This window comes from Dromaius novaehollandiae, chromosome 16 (genome assembly GCF_036370855.1).
Source record: "Dromaius novaehollandiae isolate bDroNov1 chromosome 16, bDroNov1.hap1, whole genome shotgun sequence".
NCBI lineage: Eukaryota > Metazoa > Chordata > Aves > Casuariiformes > Dromaiidae > Dromaius > Dromaius novaehollandiae.
This window is the reverse complement of record NC_088113.1, coordinates 11,803,109-11,822,680: the sequence shown is the minus strand read 5'-3', so window position 1 is coordinate 11,822,680 and position 19,572 is coordinate 11,803,109. Positions and strand designations below refer to the sequence as shown.

Genomic DNA, 19,572 nt, shown 5'->3' with positions numbered 1-19,572 from the left:
CGGCGCGGCCGTCGGGGGCGGCGCGGCCGTCGGGGGCGGCGCATAGAGAGGCGGTGTAGCTGCAGAGGAGGGAGGCGGGTTGGCGGCGGAGGCCGGGCGGAAGCTACCAGCGGCGCGAATCGAGGGAAGTCGAGTTATTCCCGTTTTTCCTTAAAGAGGGGATGTAAGGTGGTTTTCTGCACTGGCTCCTAGAAAAGGGCTCAAGGGTAGCCCCCCCCCCCCCCCCCAAACTGTGAAGGGAAGGGCGGTGCTTAAGGGGTGATGAAAGAGCAAAAGGCGCAGGTATTTCCCAGGACCGTTCGCGTTGTTCAAAAAGCTACATTAAAAACAGGCACAGTTTTCAAAACTTTATTGATTTACCACTTGATTAAAGCATGGAATATTATAACAGTATTATACATAATTTTTTTATGTAGAAAACTTTACATAGCTTTTCATATTATATAAGTCGCTATTCTTTCAAAAATGTATACATCCATTAGGCAAGGAATGCTCTTTTAAGTTATTGATAGTAAATGCACTTAATATGGAGATCGCCAAAAAAAACCAACTTAGACATTTTAAATATGTAAAAACATACATTTTGCACAAAAAAAACATTAAAAGGGCAGAACAAACAATTTACATATTAAAGCTGCACTTGTGACAGTGAAAGAGCTTAGTTTTACTTCAGAGTAAAGGTACTATATCTAAGTTTTTCCTCATCCTTAAAGTGGCAGTAAGACTGAGCTGAACATTCAGGGGTGTTTGGCTGTATTACTGAAAGCTCTTCCCAGTGTTCTGTTAACTGAGCAAGTTATGAAACACACAGATAATTTTTCAAACAGAGGTCTTGTTATGTTCTTTCTTGCAAAGGGAGTTTTTAGGGTTTTCCTCATTAGCATCGTGCCTACTCATTTCATAGAGGGTTGCACAGTAAGTAGTAGTAAAATACCATGCAGAGTCTCCCTCTTTCTACCATTAAATTATAAGCTTCTTTAGCTATGATTTGTTGCATAACACCATTCAAAGTGTCCAAGAGCTAACTTTTAATAGTTTCTCCATGTATTGCACATAGAGGCCTTGATCTCTCCCAGGATATGCTGACAGAGAACTTTGTTCTCACTCATACAGTTCCACTGAAGCCAATAAAACTACCAGAGGCAGCTAGAGTCAGTGTCAGCAGAGTCCAGTACAAGATCAGAACCAGCAGCGATGGCTTCAGGAGTTTTGGCTCAGCATTATTAGCTTCATTAAAATGCCTATGTGTTATGATCTTTGAGTGTATAAGGGAAACTAAACAGCTGGTGTAAACACAACTGTTTCAGATATTACACTTAACATCATTTCTTATTGCTTTGTGTACAGTCAGTTCCACAAAACCATGACAGGATTAAGGCTGTTAGAATCACATTGCATTCCAGTCCTCATCTCCTTCATGCACTACAGCATGAATCTAGAATAGCTCTGATGTCATGTTCCTAATTTCAGCAGTTTACAGATGGTATAAATACAGTAAAAGCTTTACTTAAAGCCTATGGTGGATGTGTAAAATAATTTAAGATCTGAAAATTAGAGACCATTTTCAAGACAAGTTGTAAGGCTTTCAAAACTGAAATGTACAGAGAAAGCATGCAACTTAGAAAAACTGTGTTTTGACAGGAGCTAAGGGTGTACATTCAATGAGGCTGTGACATTCAAAATCTGGAAAATAAAGTTTCAAATACTTTCTTTAGGATTATCTAGGACAAGAAGAAAAAGAATAGTTTATTTAAATTATTTAAATAGTATCAAAATAAATACTTCATTTTTACTGTAATTGATGAAGTGACATTACCAGGGAGTGAACACAAAAAGACATCTCAAATACAGCAAGTTAGATATAGACATTCCTTATTTTTCAGTCTTTCCTTATGGTAAAATATAGCCATATATATTCCTTTCTACTAAATGTTAGTATACATTTAACAGGCATTTCAATATTAAAAAGCCACAACCACCATTTACTTTTCTTTGGTTAAAAAGAAAAAATAATAATAATAATAATGTGAAAACCTTACCAGTACTGTTGACTGCAAAACACTCCCAAACACTGCTAAGTAGGACAAACTGACTTACTGAAGGAGCACCATATGTACCTTTGGAAAAAGCTCTCTCCCCCCACCCAAAAAAAAAAAAAACAACAATGAAACCCACAGCTCTGAAAGGGGAATATCCCAACACTACTTCAACTATGGCTGCCCTACCAGAAAACTCAACTTCTAATGAAAAAAAGTCTAGTACTTAATACCATTCAGTTTTTAAAAATACTGTTATACTTCAGGGTTCCCAATACAGCTAGCACAGTGCTGAATATATTAATATATTTCATGAAGTGGCACCTACCCTCCTATCCTGCCATACTCTGTTTAGAGAAAGCTCAACTTGCAATTAAAATTAGTCCAAAGGACAGAACTCAGCCCTGCAGTACTTCAGTTAAAATTGGTATTATATCATGGAAATAGGTGTCACAAAACTGAAGTCTTTTCTCAGAAAGAAAGAAAAATTCATAGGGCAAACCAAGCACAGAAGCATACTGGAAAACTGTTACAGTACATGTATGAGCTTAAGTTGAAGTTTGCTAGAGCACTCTGATGGTAGCTCAGTTTTCTTTTTCTTTCCAGATCACAACAGGAACAATAAGTGATGCATTTAAAAAAAAAAAATGCACAAGGACAATCAGCACTTTCAAATCTGCACTAAAAAGACAAACCTGTTATGTATTAAGGATAGGCTACTTCTGGTTAAACAGACAAAATTGCTAAATATATTATAGTTGAGGGTAAAGAAAGTGTTATTTGTTCAAAACCCCATTTATCATGTTACTTTAGATGCTCAGTCCATGATCCAGCAATATATGAAAGTCAATGGAAGTTTAAGTGTTCCATATTTTAATGTTTTCAACTAACTCAAGACTAATGACCTAAATAAACACTACTGAATACTCCTGATGTAAAACCTTCCATAAAAACAAAAGCACATCTCAGAATATGAAGCACTGCTATTAAAAAAGTGTTTTAAAATGACTTACTAAACAGGAGGAAAACCCTTTCCCCAAACTGGGATATATTACAGGTAGTCCACAACAGTCAAACTAAAACACACTACCTGGTCTAGTCAGGTGCATACAAAGAAAAACCCAGAATGATCTTAGGTGGTCATTAGCCACTGCAATATAGTTTATTTTGAACACATGTGCTAACATCACAAGGCTATACAACTATATTCGTTATTTCCAAGGGGCATAATTTCCATTAAGGAATAATTTCCAGCTGATTTAAGATTTAGCTGGGATGTAAGACTGAACAATTTCTCAAAGATTAGAGGAGACAGACTTGATCATAAGTATGACTAGCACTGAAACAAACAGACTTTACATCTACGGTATTAGCTGTGTAAGCAACAATTTAAATAAAATAAACTGCTGATAATTTTGTAGGATGGATAGAACAGATTTTTTTTCCTCCCCCAAAGTTGTCATTATGGTAAGAGTAACTTGCTGCTCTGTTGATTTACCAGGGTCCCGTTCCCCCCACACACACACACACACTCTCCCGCCATCCACTTTAATCCATTTGTGGAAAGCAGCTTTATGTACAAGCAGCAGTAACTAACTACTTTGGGCTACCATGAAGGTAATTTTGTCCCAGTTGTCCGTATCTGCTCCTCTGTTATGCAGATTTTGAACACAACACCTATACGCAGGAAGAACTTCCGAAGCACAGCTCGAAGCTCAGGAATCAGGTCAAATTGCATGATTTCACACAAGTATGGATAATATGTTGAAGCATGTGCCCTAAACTATTAAAAAAAGATACAAGAAAAAAAAAAGACAGTTATTCTCCATTACTACAGGGGAGCTCACTTTTTCCACATTCACAGCTGTGCCCATTTGTTAGAACAGACCTCACTACATTAGACCAAAGGGCCATCAAGCCCAATGTCCATTTTCCACATCAGCCTTAGCACATGCCTACAGAAAAAACACACAGAAAGCAAGCGTATGGCAATACTTTCCTGGAATACACAGTCAGACTCCAATTTGTGGCATAGATTTCCTGTGGTAGAGGTGATATCAGAGCCTATACATTATAGAAAGCCATTCTCCAGTATGAACTTGTGCAGTCGCCCCTCAAGCCCCCAAAATACCATCTACAACACTCTACATCCACCAGATCTCTCACTTTTCTTCTCCGGATAAAAGATAACCGAGAAAAATTCTAACCTACATATAGTTCCTTGAGGAACTATACCTCACTATGACCAATTTCTTAAGATACTGGTCAATTGCAGTAAGACATTCTAAACTATGCAAGAGTAAAGTGGAATTACACCCTTTGCAGTGAAACAAACAAAAACACCCAAAAAGCAAAAAAATTAAAAACCCACCACTTTAAAATAAGATGAATTTCAAAAGGAAAAGAAAAGTAGTTCGGGGGGGGGGGGGGTTTAAAAAAAAAGCTTGAACAACTTCCAGAGCTTTCTCTGCATGTGCTAAACTAATCAACATTTGCATTAACGTTCCTCAGAAGGACTGAAACCCTGAAGACAATTCTTCACCATTGCTGTCAAGGGACAAGAATCCCAGTTTCACACTGGTAAAGTTTACCTCTACCACTCTGTATCACTATAATACAGCCCAAGTTCCTTTTGCTGTATGTTCAGGGTGCTCCTATATGAAATGTATCAACATGTTTATATAAACAGCTCTGACTTTCATGGATACAGTCCCATTTCTACAATGTAGAATGCTTGCAACATGGAGATTTAATGATTCCTGTATTTCAAGGAGAGATTGCATCCTATGTGATTAACTGAACTAGCCATCTTGCAGCATGTCATATGAGAGCAAAGATTGAATTGAATAGCAAAGATACAGAAAAATGCTTGAACGCAAACAGACACTGCTCCCAGCCCATTCTTACCTTTTCATCATTAATTTTTAGTGTTTTTGTTAAAAGCAACAGCAGTAGATTGGTCCAAGCCTCTCTGTGGCTTTCCGAATTCACCGTAATAAAATATGCCAGGGCTTCACTGCATACACTAGAGAGATAACATAGTTCAAAGAATCCATTAAAAAAAAGTTTCTGTAACATGCCTTTTTGTCCTCTCATAGTAGATTTTGTTTTCAAATAATATGCAATTCTATGGGAAAATTTTCAATAATATGCAACAACTTTAATTACATAAATATGCCTTAAGTTTTCAGTTACTGGAATTGTTACAGATAACTGAACTGAACTACTTTTCATGCTGTTAATAAAGAAGCAGCAAGTTGGAAATGGAGTTTGATTTGCTTTATGAACATTCTGTATTTATTAAAGCGTTGTCACGTTCAAGCTGTAGCAAACATTCCTTCCTGATCCTTATGCTGGAACAACACAGACAACAGCAACATGAAAGAGTTCTCTCTCCAAATCTAAGCTGTTTCAATAAGGATCTGTAGACCCTAGCATTATGGATTAAAGAGGGTTTGCTATTAATATTAATAAATTCTTGGTCCTTGCTGTAAAGACTGTCAGCACAAGGCATGATCTGTGCCATTTTATTTTTTTGTTAACTAAAAAGCGGGGTCTCCCTTTTTACACACTAAAAAGATTAAAGTGCCCATTCTGGTGAATCAGAATGCTACTGAACTCCACTGAATTTGTGCCAGTGACCTACAAATTTGAGAGTTGTTCACATTTGATTCGAGATTAGTCCTCTGAACTGTTCAGCAGCAAGAACTCACCTTTCAAACAGAGGGGGACCCCCAATACCTTTTGGTATCATTTACCATCATTTGCTATGTTTACATTGAATTCCATGTATACTATACCTTATGCTATATTCTGTTTCAGTTACTGTATCCATTATACCTTTGAGTATCATACTGTTTTCAACAGATACCAAAAATATTTATTCAAACTTTTCTTTGCAAGAGTAGTGGTAAGTCTTGCAAGAAGTTGCTTTGTTTACTCCAAATGGATCACTTCCTTATTGCTAAATTCACTTTTAATAAAGAGCAGTCTTTTATCTATCTTTGTATACTTTGCATGCTCTGCTCAACAACTTAAAACAGAACACTAGTAGCCACCCAATAGAAAACAGCACACACCATAACCAACGTATGTCCACACAAGATGCTTTTACCTGAGCAGTCGTTGTTGTATAGCATCCCAGGAGTCTCGGCGGTTTTCATCAATATACATTCGAAAGAGTATTCTCAAGCAACAAGCCAAGCTGCTGGTCTCTTGTTTTAAGAGATTAGGTTTTGATTTACCCTTGAACCCTAGAAATCAATTACACATGGAAGAGGTGAAGGGACGGGGAAGGGGGAACATCCACATTTGTGGTTACCAGCCAAGTAGTAAAATTTATCAGCAATATCTTGACTAATGAACAGTAGCATGAATCTGATTTCTTGTGTTGACAGTCTATTTCCTCCTTCCTGATTTTGAAGGACACCTAGTCTATTTTTTTTTTTTAAAGACCTCTAGTTACAGCAGTGCAAACCATGCAGCTTTAATGCAAAATTTAGAAAATAACTATTCTTAAATCACTAGGAAGGAGACAAGTAATAAAAGCATGCAACAGTTGCAGATTAATTGTAGAGACTACTGCAGTAGTATTCTTTTCTATCAGAAGATATATTTAAAACCATAAATGGAGCTCAGCATTTTCTACCAAGCTAAAAATAAAAGCCTCACCTGCTCTCCACAAGACTGTTCGCTGTTCATAATTTGAATTAAAGGCTTTTGAAAATGAATGAGACTCTTGCAAACAATCTAGTAACTTAAAGAGGTGATGTGAAGACATATATTTATACATTCCTTGGTCTTCTGTGTCAATGTGGATATCTGCATCCAATGCATCTCTCTAAAGAAAACAGAAGAGCATCAATAATTTAGCCTTATTATATAGTCTTGAAAGACTTTGATACTTCAGAGACCATACACTAACTCCAGCAAGATTCCATTTTTAGGTACAAGTGAAATATTAGTGCAATACAGAACAGCAGATTTGACTTACAGAGCTTTAAAAAAAATCCCAAGACCAGTGTCTAAAAATATGTCAAAGTTGTATTTTTTTCAGTAAGATATTTTAAGAAAAGTTATGCTCTGTCCTGGTTAATGATATGAAAATCCAGAACAAAAGGGAAGGACCTCTCATATCAAGACACAGTGAGGTTACAGCATTCAACTGAGAATATTTCCTTTCTCTGAGGAACTGACTGACTGCAGAATTCTGAATATCAAAATGACTCACCAAAATAATGCAGATTTAAATGCTGCACAGTGTAGGAATTGCCCATCTTGGGCTAATGTCAGAAGTTTCTTTAAAGTTTCTCAAATTTTTGAGCTAATTTCATTAGAAATCTAACTTTACCATCCACCAAAACATTAATGCACTAAGCCTAAACTTCCAGCCTAGGGCTTTATTAACATAGAGAAGCAAGAGCTACCTTGCACTATTCCCTAGAAATCATAATAGTTGGATCAGTGTTTCATTTTCAGAGACAAGGACCTCTCCAAGGCTGATAACAAATTAAATCTTGATTGTTAAACCTTGCTGAAGTTCAACTTCTGCCTCTCCTCCTGTGCAAACACCTAGATGTTGAGCACAACCCCAACTGCAGCTAAATAAAGACTCTCTTGCTAAATAACAGAACCATCTCCCCCAAACCAAAAACATCCTTAATGAATATGCATTTATTATAAAACATGCACAAACAGGCAGACTGCCAAGGAATCACTGGCAAAGAGAAACAATACATTCAGGGTAGTTTTGGAAGTTAGATAAAGCAAGAGACTATATATACTCCACTGTGTAAACACACCTTACAGGTACTCAGTCTTTGCACTTAACTGCCACAAGTATAAATAAATCTGACTGTACCTGAGCTGCAGCCATGTGCTCAGCATCTTCCTTCTTGCTTGTTGCTGGATAAAATACTATATTATCAATGGTCTGTATCAATTCCAGCTGCACCACACACTTTATAAGAAGGCCAGCAAACAGTTTCTGGTCTAATGAAATAGAACAAAATTTTTAGAAGTAATTTATGACAATACACTTACAACAGGTTAGCAAAATTCCACATTACCATTAGCATTTTTATATTTATAAGATGATTCACAGCATCATGAAAGAGAAACACTTTCTCTCCAAAGAATAAGAGGTTACATCAAGTCTTTACAACTTACCTTTGAAGTTATCAAGTGCCCTAAAGCTTTTATTTTTTTCCCCTGAAAGACTGCAGAGATGGATTTTGAGTGGTTATAAAAGTTTATTGATTAACTCGCATGTTATCCTTACTTGTATAAGGACCACCTTTCCAGCTGTCATCTGTAGGATTTGAAAATTGACTCTGTCCTCTTTCTGAAGCATTTTTATCCATGCTGCTTAGGGACTGGTGATCTAGGTCCAAATCCTAAAGGAGAATGTAGAAGAATTCTGATAATCCAAAAAACCTATCACCCAACTATCGGTTTTCAGGTGGCTTAACTAATCTTAGATTCAAAGGCTTCCTCCATCCATTCTTTGTATCTTATTTCACAATGCCATCAAATAAAAGCTAATGTCAATTCCAGTGTTTGTTGTCAGATGTATTTACTGAAATAAAGTATTTCTAAAGCTAACCTAACACACTAGCCTTCAGCTTAGTTTGTTGCACTGAAATAACTCTTACCAAGTGTTTTTCAGCTGAGTCCTCCTCCATTCCTGCAGGCCTCCACGTAAGCAACCTCCACAGGGAAAAGAAAAATTGTATAAATACTGTTGCTCTGAAACAGTTGTTAGTATTAGAATTATACTTCACATACTTACACATGAGGAATGGTAGTTTTGAAGATTTCTAGCATACAATTGCATGTTTGGCCCCAGACTTCAGGGCTGAATTTCTGTCCATTTAGTATTACCAGGTTTTCTAGACAGTTCGTACCCGATCGAGCCAACTGTTCATTATCTGTGAATGATATGTTCCATATTTATCAACTTCTACAATAACAATGAAAATTATTCTTTATTACAGCTCCTTTAAGCATTTTTTCATAGAGATATATCGTGCTTGTACAAAGTGCCCACAACAGCTCAAAACCTACTTGTAAAGTATTTCATAGTAACACCAAGCTTGGGATCCTACTGAATAGAAAATACTGTTTAAAAACAGACATCATGGGCCTGAAATCCAAAGAGGGAAGACAAACGAAAGAAGCAGGAAGAAAGCTTATAGTGGGATGAAAGAAGAAAAACATGAATTAGAGGTTCTTAGAATTTCCTCCTAGGTAGCCCCTCATGATCCATGCTAGCAAACTGCAGGATTTCAGGCACAGAAGTCAGAGCCCAAAATAAACTATTTTTTAGAAAGCCATTCTAGAAGTACTGAGAGGGAGGGAGAACAGAGTGCATATGTATATATGTGTGTGTGTATATATACACACACACACACACACACGTAAATAAACGAAGTATTTTATCCAAGTAGCCAAATGGAGAAAAGCTGTTGGCAAAAAACTCTTCAAGAGGTTTTGCTCTGTTACAATAGCACTGTAAACACATTAAAAGAAGAGCTGCCTAACTGATTAAATAGAATGATCTTTGAATATTTAAGATACAGTGCGCATCTATTACATAACACATTGTTCTAATGGTAGTTTTTATTCCTTCAAAATTCAGTTAACTTTCTCCTTTAAAAAATGAGCATTCTACAAATACATTCATCAAAAGATAAGTAAATAAGCTACCTTGTTTTACACACCAGTGTAACTGTGCAAATATGTCAGGAAGAAGGATCTCATTTAAAGCTTCATAAAACTGCGTAAATACATCACAGATTGCATAAAGTGCATGGTTGCATGTAGTTGTCATCCATTCAGATTTCTGTTAGAAAATGAGAAGCCTTTGTTTTTATGTGGGTTCTATTATGATACCACTTGGCTTTCGAACAGCTATTTGAAAAAGGAGTTAACCTCTGAAGAGAAGAGCAGATTTTAGATAAAAACTAAAAAAAAGCCCCACTACTGCAGATGTCTGTTGTCAGAAGCATTCAGGTAGCCACATGATCATTGTGCAGAAGGCTATACGTTTTCACAGAGGATGATTATTCTCCCTGGGAAGAGACAGTTCACTGGATATGTGTGACAAGTTTCCACCTGGAAACTACCTGCTTCGGTAGCTTCATACACACGTTGTTGTGTTCTGCTGCATTCTGTAGTATCATGATGACAAATAAAATGCCAGGAGGAGTGAAGTGCACTGATAAGGCAAACAATACAAACTGCCTGGATTGTATAAGTTCTAAGAAATAGGACTAATTCTTTTGATTCCTTTTAGGATAATAAACCAAAATTGTTTCTATTTCCCAGATTTTCAGTAACCCTTTCATTCTCGCAAAAATATAACTCAAAATTTTATTTGCTTTTTACCTCTGTTTGTTGTTCAGGCAATTTCATGTTATCAAAAATCCGAAACACAATTCTGAACAGATCTTGCCACCAGTGCTTTTCAAAAGTATGGCCATAACTCTTCATTATTTCAAACATTACTGTTAAGCCTCTGTAAACAACAAAAACAATTACAGGAAGAGACGTTAAAATGGCTACCTGTGATTCTTTCACTAATTGAATACAAACAAAAAGCAGAAGAGCCTTATTACCTTGTTCGAACATCTAATTTACAACGATTGATGATGCAAGAAAGTTCAAATAAAATAGGGAACCATCCTCTGACCCATACTCTGTCCCCAGGAGCAACATTCATGTCATCACTTGTGTATTCTCTTAATACCTTAGAGATGGGCAGGAAAAAAGAAAGAAAACTAAAAAAAAATTCTGAAGCATTTTAGATACTTCTAATGTTATAAGTAGATTTGGAAAGTTAGCTCAGTTTCTACTGTACCACTCAAATTCTTTCAAAAAGAAAACTGAAATATCTACTTGTGAAGATAGCTGGAAAAATATAGGAAGATAAAACTGATTCGATGTAAATACTTATTTTAGACCTAGTAAAAGTTTCTAGTTCGCAGACTTTGGCAATTAAGAAGCAAGTTTAACAGTGACAGAAAAATTATAGATATAGGTATATAGGTAATAGAATCTAAATTTTAGCAGCTGCACATAAACTAGTTATATGCTTTTCTGGCATACACCATGCCTATCTTGCAACAGTTCACATGCAACTGTAATCTAAACCTCAGTCTCTTTTCAGCAAAGTGAATGTTATATTACATATTTACACAATAGACTTTGATGTAGAAAAAAAAGCATGTTTGGAGCCAGTTTAACTAGATATAATTACTGTGACAAAACATGAAGTTTTTTTTCCCCACATTATCCTAACACTGCAGTAAAAGGACTATTTAATTCAGTTATTTCCATTCTAGACTTAAAGACCTTAAGAATGTTTTAACTACTCCTAGTTTACTGCTTAGGCAATACCAAAATGATGCCTAATTCTGAATAAACTTAATACATTCACTCACTCCCTGGAGACTGAACTTTGAGAGCTATTTAACAGGAGAAAATACTGCAGTAACACACAAGGGTAAACGTGAGAAAATACCTGTGGTCTTTCTGAAACATATTTTGCACAATAACGAATAAGTCTAATAGCTTCCATGCTTGTGTCCGGAAATGCAACATTACAGGCAAATTCAGAAAGGCATTTTACTGCATCCTGGAATGAATCAATTGCTGCTGGAAAGTGCTGTTGAAAAATATTTGCTGTGGAAAACAAATGAAAGTACTTTTAAAAATTTACTAATACTGAAATTTACTAATACTAGCCATCTATAGGAGGTTACTGTAGCTATTTTTCCCCCATCCATAAGAAAACAGACTTAATACAACAGATAAGACCTAACTGCAGAGTTTTAACAGTTTGGTTGTAAGATCTTATCTTTATCTATCTAGTAATACAAAAGTCTTACTCAGACAGACCTTTTTCACCAGAATCACAGCAGTTTTAATTTAGGTACTTGCAACTGTCAAGTACTACTTACTAACGATATGTGCTGTAGTTTGAAAGGCCAACTCCACAATATTCCCATCATGGTCTGAAGCTGCTTGGTGAAAAACCGCAAAGATATTCTTCCAGCCAGAGCGAATATTACCAGCTTGAGAGTTGACCATCTGAGCAATGCAGCGTATTACCATGTCCCGAATAGTTGGAGATCTTAAAAAGCAGAAGTTAACATGTCAACTGCCACTTCCACATATAAGAGAATGCAAGCCACATTGGAGCACATCTTTAAATAGGACTAAAGCAAGCCATCACGGAAATTTCAGTGCATGCACACCTGTTTTTCTTCATAATATGCTCAAAAGGCCTTAAGAAGTCTTTCTGGAAACGGAAGTTGGCTAGCTCTCCCTTCTCAAGAAATTTCATTGACAGCTGCCTTAATGAATCTACTGCAAAGATGGCAACATCTTCATTAGGGTTACATCCAACCTAGAAGAAAAGCATGTTTTCAGACACTTACCACCTAACATATTACAACTTGCATTGATTCATCATACACATTTCATATCAGTCAGCTGAGGATCTTTGGCACATTTCTAGTTTTCAGATATTTAGAAAATTAGGGGTTACTTTTGGAAGCGGCTGTCTCAACCATTTTATCCATGTAAAAAGCCGCACAGATCCTGTATGCAGGAAGTGCAGAAGAACAACTATAATTACCAACCAGACACAAAACTACTAGGTTAGAAGGATAACATGGTCAAAGTTCCTAAACAAGATATCTTTGTCGTTTCAGGATCATCTCTATATATGAGGGAAACAATCCTTACACATTTGATCAGGAGGATAAGACAACAGCACAGGGAAGAGCACAAATACAAAACCATATAACGAGATAGTTAACAAGATTATTTCCATTAATTCTATTTCTACTTATACCCTTTGTTTTTAAATATCTGTTCCCTTTAGAATTAAAATCTGGTAACTAATTAAACATTGTTCAGATTTTTCCAGCTCAAACGCTGGAAACTTAGTGCCTTCAATGGATCCTGATGTTGTCGCAACACAACCTACACTACTCAAGAACACAAATAAAAAAAGCTGATCAAACAAGTCCTGCTGCATTCATGTATATACTATAACTTTTTTAGATTACCTTATTGAAGTGATCTCCAATCACTTGCCAAATCCTTGACCACTGTAGCCTAATGCGATTCATATTGTAATACGATATCTCCACTATCTTCTGCAGGCTGAACATGCGTGGATGGTGTGGGGAAGCCAACTCATCCATGGAAACAGCACACAGCCATCGGACAAAGTCAACTGAACATTAAAACACATAACTAAGTTCAGGATGTTACACTGCAATAGTCCCTGTAAACCACCATATGGTCAGCATACATACCTATTGCATTTCCATCCAGCCTAGTTGATCCTGTAAATATCCTATGGAACAAGTAAAACAAGTTGCAATTTTAGCTGCACATCTCCAAGAGTCAATCACATCTTAGTGCTGTAGGCAAACATCATCACATCCCCTAAAGGCAGCTCATAACCCTCCATGCCATGAACTCTGCAACTGTTCTATTTTTATTCCTTGGCAGAAGTTCATGTCTCTCTCCTTCCAGTTTTGAACATTCACTTCCCTGCTGCAAACCAGAGTCTGCTATGCTCCTTCTCCATTGCAGGAAACCACCACCACAGGCTCACATTTTTCCGCATGTGCATGTACTGCTAGAAGACCCGTTTGGGTGACAGGGAGAATGAAGAGACATTAAGAAAGCCTTCCTGCAAGGCTTTACTGGATGCTAGCCACCACCTCCTTGATTTTTATGCACTTCAAGAGTAGTTTAAGTTGTGGCTGTTAAAACGGATATCAGAAAGGCTATGGATCCACAGCCATCCCTCCCTCCCCTTCAGGTGTTCAGAGTCTTGAGAAGAGTTTACAAGAAACACTAGAAGGCTGAACATATGATTCCACAGACTTGCCTGATAGTTTCTATAATTATAAAAAAGTCCTCTTCCAACACATTATGTTGAAAATGTCTCTTCATACAACATCGTAGAGACACAGATGAAAGAGATAACGTTTTAGACAAAAACACTGTGACTAATGGATGAAAAGCTGCAGAACAGCAAATAAAGAAATGCTGAAATATCGAAGTTCACAAGACCAAAGAAAATTGTGTGATTTAATAAGGGTATTTATCCATTTCAGATACCTGTCCAGCTCAGCCTAACTCAAGAAAGATTCACATACACAGAATATGTGCACATAGATTAGGGACAATCATGAGAGGGATTTACAAAATAAACAGCTAATGTGGTCTCCTGTGTTGGATACCATTATACCAACTTAATTTTGGTCTCCACTGGCTTGCTTGAAACAAAAGGTGTAAATATACATGCATACATATAGATCCCTTTTTCACAGTCCACTACATTAGCTATACTGTTATTTAATGACAGGTTTTTTTCGTGGGTTTTCCAATGACTGATGAGATGCTCTCTTTGGTCCAGAGAAACTGGCATCTAATCAGCCTTTCTGACAACATCTTAAAAAAAAAAAAAAAAAAAAAAAAAGTTAGGCTTCAAGAACCAAAGTGCCTGACCGAGCCTGCAGATGAAGTGAGGATGGCCAGTAACTTCAAGTCATATTTTCCCGCAGAAAGATCGTATTCTCAATACCTGTCTACTGCTACCACCACACTCTGTGAGCTGGTCTCTCCCACCGACTCCTGAATGCTTGCCATATGCCGTTTATCAGCTCCACTTCCAACCAGGTTACCTGCAATAAGAACAAAATAAAATTCAACATCAGTATTTAACATCATGAAATAGTGACCTTTAAATATAAAGTAATCCCAAACTTTATACAAGTGTATAAAAGAGAGATGATTAGCTTGTAGTTTACATGGATCAGATAGTGCTTTGCCTGATCTCTGCCAAATTACTACGAAATTGAACACCCAGTAAAAAGGATTTTTTTTTCTTAGGGTGTTATGTTTTGACCTTCAGGTTAATGAACTTAAGAAGCTGTAATGCTGTTAAGATTATTTAAAAATCTTTTATTGTTTCCATTATAAGTCAGATATGAACAGTTCATGCTGCGCAGAGTTTTGTTATGTTCATGACTGTCATCACTGTGTATAGCATTAACTCTGTAACATTCTGAAATTGAAAGGCTGTTTCAATGATTTTCCAAAGATTAAGACAACCTACTTTCTCTAATTTACAATTAAAAGAGCCAGATTTGTTTGTTTTATATCCTGTATGGATTAATATGAACTGAAATAGCAAACCCAACATGCAGGGATAAGAAAACTATTTGGAAAACCAATCAATCATCAAAACAACTGTTAGTTCCTAAAGATGTACCATTTCTATAGTTTTACTTCTAAACAGAGTGTAAAAAGAGAGATAGCACCTAAAACTGTAGTTTACTAATCTGATAGAACAGTTTTGACAACATTCACATTCCAACAAATAAGTCTGGAGTTTTATTAGATATCCTAAATCAATTACAAAGTTGGAACATGCTTGGTAACTACTAAACGATGCTGAAATATCAGATTCAGTTTTATTTAGTTTCATTAGTCTCAGATTAAGGCAGGTAAATATATATTTTTGTATCTTACAACATAGAGCTTTCTTATCCATCATATTTGATTTATAAATGCAGGATTGTGAAGTCCCAGATTAATAACCTTACCTAATCCCAGGCCCATAAATTCTTCCCCTCCAGATGAATAGCCCTTAATGCTTCCTTCTCTTTCACGCCCAGAGCCAGATAAATACCGAGTTTTCACTCCAGTTCCTATAAGTTGTGCTAGTTCCAGCTGGCTAATACATTTCAAGATCTGAAAAAGATATTTAAATATTTTGTTTCAGGATACCATCTTATTTGTATTCCCAACACTTCACAGGTTCTCCAACCTTTAAACTAACTCTGGCAACACCACTAGTTTTGATCTAGCTGAAACACCATTACTAACGTAACTGGAAATGAAGTTATGTTGACTGATTTTCTTGAGATCACCAGCTGCCATGAATCACTGCAATACCCAAGGAAAACAAAAACAAAAAAAACAGTACCCAGAAATCTAACTTGGATCTGTAAAATAAAACCTTTAAATTACTTTGCATGTCATCACCTTTCAATACTATAAACAGTTTGAGGTTGATCATCCTAACAGTTCATTGACCCAGAGAGATAAGACTGAACTATAGCTACGACTTGTAGCAATGAAGTTTCAATATAAATCAGTGAAAATACCAAAGTTGTGCCTTGCCATCAGCACAAAGTGGACCATCTCTCTCTCTCCCACCCCACTCCAACATTGCATGGGCTGGCACAAGCATTTGTGGGGGTGTGCTATAAACCAGGTCTAAATAACCTCTCAGCAAGAGTACTTTTTGGCTCTTGCTACCACACAGCCAAAGACTAGCACCAAAGAAGATAAAGCAACAGGAATGCCCCTTTTAGCAGTAGCATAGATTTAGGTCAGATTAAAGGCCTTCTAGAAAATACACATGATCCTAATAGGCTATCTTTATCTGTCCCTGAGCAAGTTATTTTGACCCTACTTTATGTGATTGTGGTGTAAACATTGCCAAACACTGCACAGAAAGGTTTGGAGCTGCAAGTTGGAATATTTTTGTTTACATGACCAATACTACAATAGGTTGTCTGCCCAAAGAAGGCTAGAGATTATGTAATCTTAAAAAAAATCCTACCAATTAATGTACTTGAATCCAAGTTTCAAGCAGGGTTCTGATAAATGCAGGGAGCTAAATGCAGTTACTGAAGGCTGAAAGTAATAAGCAAACTAGAAGAAAAAATCCTGCAAGTTTTCAGAGGACACTGTAGCTGTACTATTTAAACTATTCCAGTTTTTACCTCATGCCAAGAGTTCCCAAGATAGTTGCCATCTGTGTGAGCAACTGTAATAAGCGTCTTAATGGTGTCTATGTTCTTCTGTTTCATTTCTGTAATGCTGGAACTGGCAGTCAACAAGGAAAAACGAGCAAGCGCCTGTACATAAGCATCTCGTTCAAGCTACAAGGCAAAGAAACAAGCCATGTAATTAAGTTCCTCAAGAGCTAGAGAAGGCCACTTCCCCAGCATGCCTGTACAACTTCCTTTCCACTTTCCACATATAGTTGGCAATTACATTTTAAGCACTCTCCATCTGAAGGAGAGCAGGAGGCAAGCTCGCAAATGCACTTAATAAAAGGCTCAGCAATGGAAGGGAATCAATTTATGAAAAGCTTGATGATATCAAGATCTCAAAACAAACTAAAGAGATGGTGAGGGAAACCAGTTATTTTTCTTCGCACATTTCAAGAAATTAGATGAGATAGCTTGTTCACAATTCTCCCCCTCCCTCCCAGAGCCTACACTGCCCTTAATGAGCTCCATGCAAAGTCTTGTACAAACCTGCATTCCAAAGATACAGGCTATTCTAATTGCACATCGTATTCCTTCCAAGCAAAGAGATGCAACTTCAGTGTCATCGCAGTTCTGCAAACCCACACTGTAAGCAGCCAGCAATGGAGTCCATACAAGCTAAAGAAAGGAAGAAACTACATTTAGAAACCTATTAAGGGTTTATTCCAAAGCACTAGGCAGACTAAATGTATCCAAAAATCCACCTATTGCATTATCTAACTCTAGAGGGTCATTTTCCACCTTTCTCAGCTTAAAACTATCTTAGCAATGAAGATACAAGGAGAATTTCACACACTCACTTTAAACATGGGTCTGACATGATCCAGATGAGTGGCACTAGTAAAAGGAGCCTTTGCGTGGCTTACTGCCTCCATGAGGGCTTTAGCTGTTTTAGCCATTTGCTCCATCTCCAAGTTGTACAACAACCTCCGCTGCTTCTCGTTAGCTACATCTAAGGGGAACACCACACAGTTGCATTGGTTTTTCTTTTTTTTTAAATAGCAGATTCCATGACTTATCTCTGGGTATTACAAATGTTAAATGAAGCTGTAAAAAATGAAATCTAATGGTAAAATCTCCTAGAAGCATTACAATTCAGAGGTCGTCACAGGACGCAGGCAAAGAATTCCAGCACTAAAATCCAACTTAAGACTTTATTCTAAACAACATAACTAATTCAGCCCTTCATTTATATGCCAGGTGCTAAGACCTGATCACAGAAAGTTAGAGGCATACTCTAAGTCATTCCTTCTGTAAAAAAAGACATAAAATGCTTTGTTTTCTTAGGTTGAAGTTCTCAAAAGAGAGCTAGCCATCACCAATTAGATAAAGAAACAATAATTTATTAATTTAGTTATCCTTATACTAAAGGTTGTAACCTCACTTTTCAGGCAAATCAGTTTGTTCCTGTTTTGATCTAGGAAACTGGCTAACAACATCTAAACCACTGAAGAAAACACATGCTAAAGATCCAGAATTCACTAATTTGAACCAAATGAATGCCCAGCATTCTGTGTAAGAGCAGAGCACAATTGGAGATACTGGTTTCTGGTATACACTACACAGAAGTCCATGTTTGTTCTAGATGAGGAAAGGTGACTAAGTTATGATGAACTCTCCAATCTCTCCCTTTTTCCAACACTTTATCACAAGGCCCTTGTGATTTATCAGCCTCTGAACTATGACATGATACTGACAGGCAGGCACAAAATAGTTGCCTAGTACATAAAAGCAAGAAGTTAACCTGCAAAGCAGGTGCCAACCATCTCCCCCACATTTCTGTTTCAAAAAAATCTACAGTTTCTATTGCCTCTCTGCCATGGTGCTGGATTAACTCACACAGCTATGTTTCCATCACAAAAGCAGCAGTATTAAATAGTGACTGAGCCAGTTTCATTCCAGATATCTGTATTAGTCATAAGTGTAATTTATGTATTGCACAGATGTTTGTAAAAAGCATCTGAACTCTACTATGCCACGCTGAAAGTTACTGCAATATTTCAGAGCACTGTGCTCTTTCAGGTTCTAGTTCCTCCTTACTTGGCTTACTACACTTGGTTGTAATTGCATATTCTTTTGTCTCTTTCATCGCAATTTTCTTTCCTTCTATTTCTTCATAGATGGTAGATAAATACTCTACTGGCAGATCTTTACTGTCATTGATTCCTCGATTCATTTTAATGTACTGCTCCTTCGTCATTTTATTCTTTACCTATAAAAGAGAATGGAAATTAGTATCAGATTTTGAATACGAATTCCAGAGACGTTTGAACTTCTACAGGTGCTTTGCTTTTTTAGGGGGCGTGGGGTGGGTGGTATTTCTACCTGTGGACTGTGCAAGTCTGTAGTCAGCATTATAATAGAGTATGCCAGAACGTAGGCAGTGTCAGCACTAGCAAATAGTGTTTGCCTGAGGGGAAAAAACAAAACGAACAAGTTTTAGAGCCCTAATTCCTCAATCCATTAGCTCTATTTTCATATACAGAAAAGAAATACCCAGGAGTGCTATGCATTCAACCAAAGAGCAATAAAGCCTAAAATTAGCCTTTAAAAATGCATGAAGCCCCAAATGTTTTACAATGCAAATAAAAAGAGAAGACTATAAAAGCATCATCTTCACAAGGTTGAGTACTAGGGATGACTGGAATTTTCAAACCCAT

The 19,572-nt window shown here is 36.9% G+C and overlaps 1 protein-coding gene across 1 annotated transcript in view; it reads right to left on the bottom strand.

Moving 5' to 3' along the window:
- Positions 1–334: 334 nt before the first annotated feature.
- ARFGEF2 (ADP ribosylation factor guanine nucleotide exchange factor 2) overlaps positions 335–19,572 on the bottom strand; it is a 39,624-nt gene continuing 20,386 nt past the window's right edge. Inside the window, exons 17-39 of the mRNA XM_026106559.2 lie at positions 19,238–19,322; positions 18,953–19,124; positions 17,713–17,864; positions 17,402–17,530; positions 16,862–17,020; positions 15,674–15,821; positions 14,650–14,749; positions 13,367–13,407; positions 13,115–13,284; positions 12,296–12,447; positions 11,999–12,171; positions 11,560–11,720; positions 10,655–10,785; positions 10,425–10,554; positions 9,744–9,879; positions 8,827–8,965; positions 8,690–8,744; positions 8,317–8,431; positions 7,897–8,027; positions 6,708–6,876; positions 6,151–6,289; positions 4,944–5,061; positions 335–3,819 (exon numbers count right to left, since the gene is read on the bottom strand). Of these exons, the coding sequence (XP_025962344.1) occupies positions 3,643–3,819; positions 4,944–5,061; positions 6,151–6,289; positions 6,708–6,876; positions 7,897–8,027; positions 8,317–8,431; positions 8,690–8,744; positions 8,827–8,965; positions 9,744–9,879; positions 10,425–10,554; positions 10,655–10,785; positions 11,560–11,720; positions 11,999–12,171; positions 12,296–12,447; positions 13,115–13,284; positions 13,367–13,407; positions 14,650–14,749; positions 15,674–15,821; positions 16,862–17,020; positions 17,402–17,530; positions 17,713–17,864; positions 18,953–19,124; positions 19,238–19,322 (3,082 nt within the window). The 3' untranslated portion in view covers positions 335–3,642. The remainder of the gene's footprint in view (positions 3,820–4,943; positions 5,062–6,150; positions 6,290–6,707; positions 6,877–7,896; positions 8,028–8,316; positions 8,432–8,689; positions 8,745–8,826; positions 8,966–9,743; positions 9,880–10,424; positions 10,555–10,654; positions 10,786–11,559; positions 11,721–11,998; positions 12,172–12,295; positions 12,448–13,114; positions 13,285–13,366; positions 13,408–14,649; positions 14,750–15,673; positions 15,822–16,861; positions 17,021–17,401; positions 17,531–17,712; positions 17,865–18,952; positions 19,125–19,237; positions 19,323–19,572) is intronic.